Source organism: Chiloscyllium punctatum, chromosome 8 (genome assembly GCF_047496795.1).
Source record: "Chiloscyllium punctatum isolate Juve2018m chromosome 8, sChiPun1.3, whole genome shotgun sequence".
Classification (NCBI taxonomy): Eukaryota; Metazoa; Chordata; class Chondrichthyes; order Orectolobiformes; family Hemiscylliidae; genus Chiloscyllium; species Chiloscyllium punctatum.
The window spans coordinates 13,876,723-13,886,432 of record NC_092746.1 but is presented as its reverse complement, the minus strand read 5'-3'; the positions used below and the strand labels follow the sequence as shown (position 1 = coordinate 13,886,432).

At 40.7% G+C, this 9,710-nt stretch overlaps 1 protein-coding gene across 4 annotated transcripts; it reads right to left on the bottom strand.

Annotated features, from left to right (window-relative positions):
- Positions 1–2,408: 2,408 nt before the first annotated feature.
- LOC140480380 (iroquois-class homeodomain protein IRX-4-like) lies at positions 2,409–9,367 on the bottom strand. 4 transcript variants are annotated; one of them, XM_072575165.1, is made up of 6 exons: positions 9,223–9,367; positions 7,365–7,538; positions 6,778–7,029; positions 5,561–5,667; positions 3,913–4,226; positions 2,409–3,599 (listed from the first exon to the last, which is right to left on the bottom strand). In XM_072575165.1, the coding sequence occupies exons 2-6, from the start codon at positions 7,407–7,409 to the stop codon at positions 2,848–2,850; spliced, it is 1,470 nt and encodes a 489-aa protein (XP_072431266.1). In that variant the 5' UTR covers positions 7,410–7,538; positions 9,223–9,367; the 3' UTR covers positions 2,409–2,847. The 4 variants fall into 4 exon arrangements, with proteins under 4 accessions (XP_072431266.1, XP_072431264.1, XP_072431265.1 ...); XM_072575163.1 differs by lacking the exon at positions 9,223–9,367 and adding an exon at positions 8,823–8,841; XM_072575166.1 differs by lacking the exon at positions 9,223–9,367 and adding an exon at positions 8,823–8,843 and having other exon boundaries at positions 3,389–3,599; positions 3,888–4,226.
- Between the last annotated feature and the right edge of the window lie 343 nt (positions 9,368–9,710).

Here is a 9,710-nt window from a genome sequence, read left to right as displayed (position 1 = left end):
CTCGGTTAATGAAAAGTAACGCGTCGGTGATTACAGTTTTATTTGGGCTCTATGTAAAAAGCGCTGTTAATTTAGCATCCCCTCCTCTGTGTGTTTGAATTTGCCACGGCTGAATGATTTAGAGTACCGAGCGAAAGCTGATTCTGTTTTTTTTCCCCCACTCTCAGCACAACCTACCTTTCCATTCCAATTTCAGCACAATTGTATCTCCCCACCTACACCGTCTAATGACTGCATTACCCAGACTTTGGCAGTTGCATTATTTTTGAAAATTATTTATTTGTCTAAGGTTTCAGTTAAAGGCTCCGGCTGGCCCAGGCTACATTAAAATTCATCATACTCCAGCCTCTAGCTGTACACTTTCCCCTGGAGAATAGACTTTCGCTATTACTGTCAAGTACCCTTGACTCTTTTTTTGCCCTTTTATCTATTACAACTAATTCCAGTTCGTTTTGCCCTTTTCAGCGAAGACGTGGCCCACCGCAAAGCCGAGACTGCCTTGGAGATCAAAGGGTGCAGAGCCTCCAGAAATTGAGGGGTTAGTGTCAAGATGAAAATTTCACTTCAAATTATCTTAGCTGTTGCACATTCGGCGGCCAGGGCTCTTGTCAGAATCTTCGACATGTGGGTTTAGCAAATGGCAACATTTGTGATCGCGACAACATCGTCAAAGAGCAGGGAAAGTTGAATACAGTGACCAGAAATGTGACTGCATAAATCCTTACTGGAGTAGGTCTGGCTCACGATAGATGTAGAAGACATTATATTTACCCACCATAACTATAGAATGATAGATTGGATTTTCATCTTTATGCATAATCTGTGTCAAAGAATGGTGTAACATGGAGAAAAGTGAGGACTGCAGATGCTGGGATCACAGCTTAAAAATGTGTTGCTGGAAAAGTGTAGCAGGTCAGGCAGCATCCAAGGAGAAGGAGAATCGACGTTTTGGGCATAAGCACTTCCTCAGGTGTAACATACCGTGTTTACAAACAAATTTGGCATTATGTTCCATATGATTCTTTTTTTGTATTTTACTGATCATAATTGAAAATACAGTCGTCAAATTCAAGCTATTTTCTTATTCAAGTTAATGTTTAGATTTTTTTTATACCATATGCACGATAAATCAAACTAGCAGGAGTCGAAAATGGCAGAACAAATGTCAAGACTGCGTCCTGAATAATGCTGTCAGAAGTGGCCATGTACCAATTTGATACAATCCACTTTGCATCGTCATTAAAATTGGAAGCTTATGTTTATCAAATGGCTGTCCCCACTGCCCCATTTCGCTGAGAATTGCAGCGATGTTGTGAAGTTGGTTTGAGATCGCTGGTAAACCTTCAGAACAATACCTATGGTGAACTGGCACCACAGAGAGTACCAGCAATTTTTTTTGTTCATTTCTCCCGGAAGTTTACAAAGTTTTAGAAAAAGGGAAGTCGGGCGTTCACTCAAAAAAGACCTTTCTATGAAATGAAGTGCGTCGGTAATAAGACTGCACTAGCCCCTGAAATCAGAAATAAATTGGAAATGGGGGGCAACAAATTGAGCATTTTTAGGTAACACTGCGAGCTGAATAATTAATTTCTGCAGCTTTGCTTGTCCTCCATAAATACAAAGTAGCTCTTGAAAAACATGTGATAAATTTATCCACTGTTTTGAAGACTTGGTTTTGCTTTTGAACCAGTAAGTCATACCATTTCAGGCCTTTTCCGCCCAGTTAGATATTAGACATAAAACTTTTTTTTTGTATTTAATACATTTTCCACGAATATGTAAATGCGCTGTTCCTACCAATAGGAATGCTCACATTACCTGGCCCTAAATCTTCTTTCTAAACATCCTGAACGTCCATAGTTTTCTGCCACTGGGACTATGGCCGTAATGTTTATTATTTTAATTTTATACAAATACTGACTGGAACACTAAATATAATCCAAACTGAGAGGCGAATGAGTTACCTTTATGATTTTAACATCAAAATAATTGAACGACTGACTTAATCAAATAATTGAAACATCGCAACCATGAGTAGAAACAGAATTCAGCAAAAAAAAAGTGTTGATTGGGAAAGCAGCTTATTTTTTCAACAGCTATTTGTAAATTAAAACATTTCTTTTTCTAATACGCTGTAAGTGCTCTGCTATACATCAGTTCTGGCAAAAGCTCCAGTTATTTTTCACAGTAATTTAAAAAAAGTAAAAGCGAAGAATATGGTTTGTAGAAACCTAGTGTGAAATAACGCTAAAATTGAAAGTTGAAGCAATGTTGCCTTAACCCGACCTTACATCAGTCTACCTGTCCATAATGTACCAGACAACACTCATAAGTTACCTCTAAAAGAGCACATTTATTTCAGTGCGCATATGTTAAACATATATTCTCGAATCTTTTTAAAGCCAAAGTATTGTGCAATGGTGTAAACTTTTAATAAGTGTTGCTTGTGATTCATAGCCAGAGCTTGATGTTTAGCGTAAATATTTTGTTTCAAAACTGGGTTTTCGGGGCATTGTATTTGCATGCTTTCAAGCAGACTGCGAATTCCTATCCAAGGTACCCACTTCTGCAAACTCTGGAGTTGTAAACGTTACCGATATGTCTATACTATAGTTCAGACGTGCTTTCCAACATGGACTTTTGAATAAGTTACATAGCCACAGTCAGTTAAAGAGCTCTTGAAAGAACTGGAGTTATTTTGTGAAATGCTTAAGAGTGGTGAAACATAGAAAGTCTCATAAAAGATCGCTGGGAAGTGAATACAACGTCTTAAAGTGAAAGTTTGCCTTTTCTGAGTCCCATCAATCAGCAAGGCTCCAGAGAAAAGAATCCATACCATTTGATTTGTTACGAACAAAACATTTTGTTTCCTGTTTTGGGAAATGCTGCGATGTCCTTAGTAGTTTCATGTTGGGGTAGGCCTGTGATCTGTCCTTTAATCAGGTTTGTAGGAGTTCCCAAAGAACGTCCCACTGCCTCTGTATCCAAGATTACACCTTTGGTGGTAGCCCAGGAAACGGTGGTATTGGTTAGTGCCTGGTTCAAAGTGCTATGTCTGAGTAGCGGGTCGTGGAAAACCCCATCTACCCAATTCCTTAGGGTGGTTACTGGCGAATCTTGTCTATCCAACACGCTGGTGGGCATAGAGGCCAGCGGAGACGAAGAGGAGAGAGCCTGTTGGTGCCTTTTCAACATGCAAGATGGATATTCAGTTTGGCTCAAAGAAGTTGCGGTTTGAGCGAGGGACCAGATCCGAGGCTTGTTGTCCAGCATCTGCTGACTATGCTGTTGTGGCGGGAAGCAAAGCTTCGACTCACACCCCCTCTGTCTTCCGGCCATGAGATCTTGCTCGGAATTTGCCATTACTCGCTTGAGACAGTCCTTGACCTTTTCTGAGTGGCGATCTGCCGGTGTTGGCAGGGCTATCTTTAAAGAAACCTTCTTGCACTGGTCAATCGGGCAATCGGAGACCCTGAGCTGAGTGCTGTCCATCTGCTGAAATGGCCCTTTCAGTTCACACTCATCACTTTCTGTCTCAATCCCATCAAAGTCATCGAGGTCACTTAGCTGCAGTTCTTTGTCTTCTTTGCATGTGGTATCTGTCAAAAAATACAGATTCAGAAATGTGAAGAGAGCTTCTCAAGGTTTTGATTGATTTGAACCGTTTATAATCAATTTGCATTAATTAACAACCCACTAGATATTATGATATTTTCATTCCTATTGTTTTGCTGATTATATATATATAGAAACATTGAAAACATTCCTGAATGTTATTGTCCCAGCAGTGTTTTCTTATCTGTGCGAGGCACAGTACCAACTGCACAGCATTAAGTAAATTATTTAATGTTAGATCTATGCGTATAGCGCCATCGGATTTTGTCTACCGAAATGAATACAGTGAAAGCGAACCATCACTGTGTTTGTCTTCCGGACTTCTATCATTTGGACTTTCAACGTCCTCGTCTCCATAAGCTTTCTTGTCATCCGTGCATTTATTCCTGGGCGACCAGGTCATTTTGTTCTCTTTCTTGAGTCTCCTCCTGGCGTTGGCGAACCAGGTGGAGACCTGGGTCAGGGTCATCTTGGTGATGATGGCCAGCATGATCTTCTCCCCCTTGGTCGGGTACGGGTTCTTCCTGTGCTCTTGTAGCCAGGCTTTGAGAGTGCTGGTCGTTTCCCGTGTTGCATTTTTACGCCTGGCTCCTGCATCCACGGCACCATATCTGAGTTTAAAAGCAGCAAATTATCAATATGCAGACCATACTCAGTTTTTTTTTTAAACTTCGGCTTAAAATAGGGATTCTGAACTCCATGAGTACTATAGTGGCTTGCCTTTGAGGACGCCATTGATACGCTCTGTTCTTCGTCAGTAATTCGTTGATAAACACAAACGGATTTTTAATGAAGCAACAAATTAAAAAAAAGATAACACAGCAGCAGATTACTGGGAAATTGGATCTGTTAAAAAGTAAGGATTTCGCTTCATCAACCTCCCTGTTGTTTAGGTGCCATGTTATTCTGTCTACATTTTACTCTGTCTTTAAAATGATAAGATCTAAATATTTCTAACCAATGAGTGGAATATAAAACATGAGTAACTCACCTCTGCGTGCCATGTGTGAAGATCATGGGTAATGCGCATTTATTTCACATAGGTAATTTATTTAGCTCTGATGTCTGACAGTGGCGTGTAGGCTCTTGAAATATAATATTGATCCCCGTTGTGATAAAATATACGATTGAGAGGGCGCCAGCTAAATTAAATGGAAGCCTAACATGCTAATATAATGAAACCCTGAATCAGGGTTACAGTGATGAGTGCAAGGAAGCGGAGAGTTGAGGAGGAAATGTAGCTAGTCAGGTCATCGTCTCTCTCAGTCTGATTTGGAGGAGCATTCATGTCCCTAAACCTGTCGGAGGGCTCGCGTTTTTGCCACATACTTTGAGTCTAATCGTCCAAATACAGCCCACTGTACAATCATGTCCTCCATTCTCTGACAAAATGGCAAAAAAAAAGAGTTTAAATAAAACACGCATATCCACTTCAATATTTAATGTAACTTATGAGGAAAAGTCACACACTATTGAAGCGTTAAAGTGATTTGTGTTTTTTTTTGACAGCCTTGAAACCAGTAACTGTGCACATACACGCTATTTTTTTCCTAATATATAAAATGGACATGTATGACTGTAAGAAGAGACTTTCAAATTGAGAAGGTTTGATCAAACCAATATGTAAATCACGAACAACTAAAATCCGAAGCAGACCCACTTCTGGTCGTTTCATGGTGAGTGGTTTCGGTGTTTAAAAGTACTTTCCATTTACCTACATTTAATAGTCTGCTTGTTTTTTTTTGGTATATCCAAGAAAATTGTAGATTGCACTTCAATGTTGTAGTTTGAAAGTTACGCACATCTACACAAACGTACATTTCTCAGAAATAGCTATTGGAGTATGTTTCCAACATCGACGTTTCCTCACAAAAAAAAAATATATCGTTACTAGGATCACGAATGTACAGTGTCCAGGATTCTCAGTGAATATCATCATGCGCACCTGTCATACTGATACTGTCCCAAGCTCGGATCATAGGGATAATAGGCAGCTGCCTGGGTGATTCCCGCATGCGCAGATCCTGCTGCATCCTTGGTGTCAAAAGGACTCTGAAAGAGACATGTTGGCATATCTTGACTTCATCGCCAGCACTTTTATTTAATGGAAAATTCTGCACTGATTGTTCTGATCAGCAAAAGAGAAAGAGACAGCATCAAAACTCTCCAAACAACAGCAGGTTACAACTAGATAAACAATAAGAATACAGTGACCATCTGACATTTATTTGCACATAATTTTTTAATGCTTTAAATTATGGTGTTTATTTTGTTCAGGTGTAAACGCATCCTGAGACAAAGACATAAATTGTATACACAATTCGAACAGTTTATTTTACCTTCGAATACTTCACTTTTGTTGTAGGAATTAAATTTCTGGAAAGCCTTTAATTGAATGTTTACAGATTCTTACATCTTACAGGGAAACCCCACTATCTGGGAAATGATACAAAATGCCACGTCCAATTATAACTTAGGCCCTTTTTTTGGCCGCTGTATTCAAAACTGATTAAACTATGTTTTCAGTACATAAATGGGCTTGAGGGACTGAAGATGCTCTTAGTTAAAACACTTACTTAAGCAAAACGCACTGACCACAAATGCTTCCAAGTTAAGGATCCGTGTTCGAATTCTCTCAAACACAATGTTCAGTGAATATTTCACAGACCCACACACATTGTCGTGAACTATAGGCCCTTCAGCTGAAAATTGCGAATTTCAAGTCAATATTGGAATATTGGTGTACTTACAACCTAAGGCAGCCTTCAACTAAAATATTTAGCGTTTGGCGATATTTAAGAAACAATGCTAATAACAATAACAACACATTTTCAGCGCTTTGCTCGCAGACAGTAATGTGTAAGAGTGATGGAATGTTGCCTAACAGTGAATAGTGTAAGTTAACTCTCAGGAATTCTCAATTTTACTTTGAGATCAAGTTACTTGAGTCTATCGATACGCGGCATTTTCAATACGTTAGGCTAATATCCAACTGATGCAATTTACTAGTGCCGACTTGCTCTGAATCAAAGGAGAGAGCAACTATCAAGCGAAGTCGATGGGCTGGCCTGACACTAAAACCTTCACAGTTGAAACATGGATATTTTGGTTTGCCCAATCCTAATTGACAGCGGTAACAATAGTGATCAGAGGGTGACTTACCAGTGAATAGAAAGCAGAGGGTTCTGTCCCATAGGTGACATAGTTGCCATATCCCTGGTTGGTGGCATACGGGCTCCCGTACATACCGAGGGCAGCAGCCGAGTTGAGCTCATGCCTGGCTGTGGCCAGCAGCCTGCTCTCGTACATGGGACAATAGACAGGGGTTTGGGCAGAGGCGGCTGCCCCTGAATCAACCAGCGTCCTGCCGCTTGACTCACAGCACGTAGTCAGGGGGTTGGTGGTCATCAGAAACTATAAAAAAAAGATAAATAATAATAAAAGAAAACATACATAAATTGGGATCGGTTCTTCTGACTATCTCAGTGGAATGTTGTAATATTCCTCCTAAGCGAATGTTTATTTTCCCTTCACTTTACACACTCTCCTTAGACCAACTTCGCCCCTTCAAATCATGCATTTATTATTATTGTGGACAGTAAAGTTAACGCACGTCATATTTTATCCTTATTGAAGTGAATGCAGGATCAGCCCGCGGGGGCAGCAGTATTGAAAAGCCGAAACGCGCGCTAACAATCAATTAGTCCGTGGAACGCGGTCCAAGCAATTGAAGGATCGATCGGACCTACCTGAGGTGCTGATGTGTAGGGATATCCGAACTGCGGGTACGACATTGTCCAAGCCACCCAACATCCAGGAAAGGGAGAGAAAGAGAGAGGGAGGGAGAGAGAGAAAGCTGCCTGGTCTCCTCCACGCGATTGCAGACGGCTCGATCTCACTGATTGGCAAGCGCGCACAGGCTCCTAGATGCTCGATAGGGTGAGGCAAAACGGCACATTTAATTTATTTACATAAAACTTCAAACTTTACTTTCTCCCCAGTGTTGCCCTGCGCTAGCATCTGTATGCCGTTTTGCAAGATGACTGAGCGTCGCAGTTCGTTGGGGAGGCGGTGGGGTGGGGGGGAACTGGAAGTTGGGGGTGGGGGGGGTGGGTTGGGGAGAGGGATGGTAACTGGGGCTGGGGGGGGGGGGGGAATCAATCGTTTTGATTTGCAAGGGGGAACACACAAAGATAGCGAGACAGATAGAGAGAAAAGTGGTCTGCTGCTGAACTTAGTTCATATCAGGAGGCATGACGTCAGGTAAAGCCAGCTTTAAAAAGCCTCAATCTAACTCCAAGATACCTTCACTGAGGGGGGGGGGGGGGGGGAGGGAGGCACAAGTGCAAAGCCAAAAGAACAGCCCTAGAGTTAGGTATAGCCTCAATATGAATCCTAAAGTCATTGAGCACAATATGATATTTATACTAATTTAGCCTCGACCATTGTTGCAGTACATTGTGTGGAAATGGCTGCTCGGGATGTGATCCACATTATTGGGTTCATAAGTTGTTCGCTGATTGCTGGGGATGGCGCTGCATTTAATTAGAGCCATCTTAATGAACAGCTGCAACTTGCTCTCCACCCTTTTGTAACAGTAATAGAGGGTTGGAAAGTCAGTAGTCAGAGCAACAGTGAGCTTCACAATATTTCAATGGACCTGCACTGGCCAGCAATTAGTCAGTTAAACTGTTACCACGACTGCAAAGGGAAGAGATCAATTCTTGATTTGTTAAGCAACGCATATGTGGTTAAATGCAAAGCATTAGGTTTCAACCAAGTGTCAAGCCATTAAAGCTCCAATAGGTGAGCATCGCCTTGCCCATTATTAGCACAATTGCCCGGAAAGTAGAAGATTTATGGGAAATAATAAATAACCGGCACCCTTGCACATTTTTACAGGGCTCTTGTCGTGTCAGTGATTTATGGAACACTGAATTTCCCAGCTCCTTTTGTATGAATTGAAGGGAGAAGTTTCCCCAATAGATGAATATTAAGGCACAGATACTTGACGCTGTCACTGAATAAACACGAGAACTTCTGAACATTATTCGCCAGGGTGGTGTTTGAGGATGCTGACAGAAACATTATGAACGAACAAATGTTTTAGTATGGTGATGATGCTGTGAGTTTTGTTTTACTCTCTCTTTTAGCTTCGGGATTTCACGATCTGAACCTTTCCACGGACGCAGATATGTCTGACTTACAGCAGTAGATAAAGGCGAAGAAAGTCCCTTCCACTTTAAATCGTGGCTTGCTCTGGCTATACTGTAGAGTACATTTCTGTACAAACCCATGGTGTGTAGACTTGCTCGAGTGTTCATGGGTTCAGACATGTGAATAGCCGCGGGGTCACACTCTAATTAATGATGATGTTCTACTATTCTCCCCAGCTGGAAGACTGCGTCTAAGAAACGAATCTGCTCGCGTTGACAGCTCGATAGTGGGTGATTGATGACTATCCAGAGACCACAGTCTACATAATATAATATCTTCTGCATAATTGCTTCAATTTACAGATGAAAGTATGTGTTCTCAAATTGAGTTAGCCTTTGTAAAACAGTATTTTGACATATTAGTTTTCTTTAAAAAAAAATGGAAAATTACCTGAATTTAAAATATCCAAGTGGCTCTGTGACGGTGGAGTTTTACAGTAGGAAGGTATGTGAAGTTGAATGCCTCAAACAATATAGAGCGCTATCTTCCGATTAGATTTATAGGTGATCTACAAGAAGCTGAAAAGGTCATTTAGAAGTTTTAACATACGCTGTCCCTGACGGAAAATAACTAACAAATGCCATTTAAAATAATTGTTACAGACGTAACAAGATAGAGTGTGAAAGTAAAGCAAAATCAATCAGTAAATTGAACCCGAGTATTCAGATATGTGTATAAGTACAATATCATACCTTACTGAACATAGGAATGAATTTCTACAGGTGCACAATTGGTTACCACGTGTGTATCCATGTTTACAAGCGTTTATGTACCTTCTCTATTGTGTCCTGTTATCATTATCTACCTGCTCAGCATAGGCCGTATAATAATATTCCAAAATAGTCCAATTAACTTGAATGGAATTCATAATTTTTAAA

Excerpts from the sequence above, each read along its gene's own strand:
- LOC140480380 (XM_072575165.1), bottom strand. The coding sequence starts at position 7,409 with ATGTCGTACCCGCAGTTCGGATATCCCTACACATCAGCACCTCAG. Across the intron at positions 5,668-6,777 it reads CCTCTGCTTTCTATTCACTG|AGTCCTTTTGACACCAAGGA; the intron begins GTAAGTCACCCT and ends TGTCTCTTTCAG. Across the intron at positions 4,227-5,560 it reads GGACAGTATCAGTATGACAG|ATATGGTGCCGTGGATGCAG; the intron begins GTGCGCATGATG and ends TTTTAAACTCAG.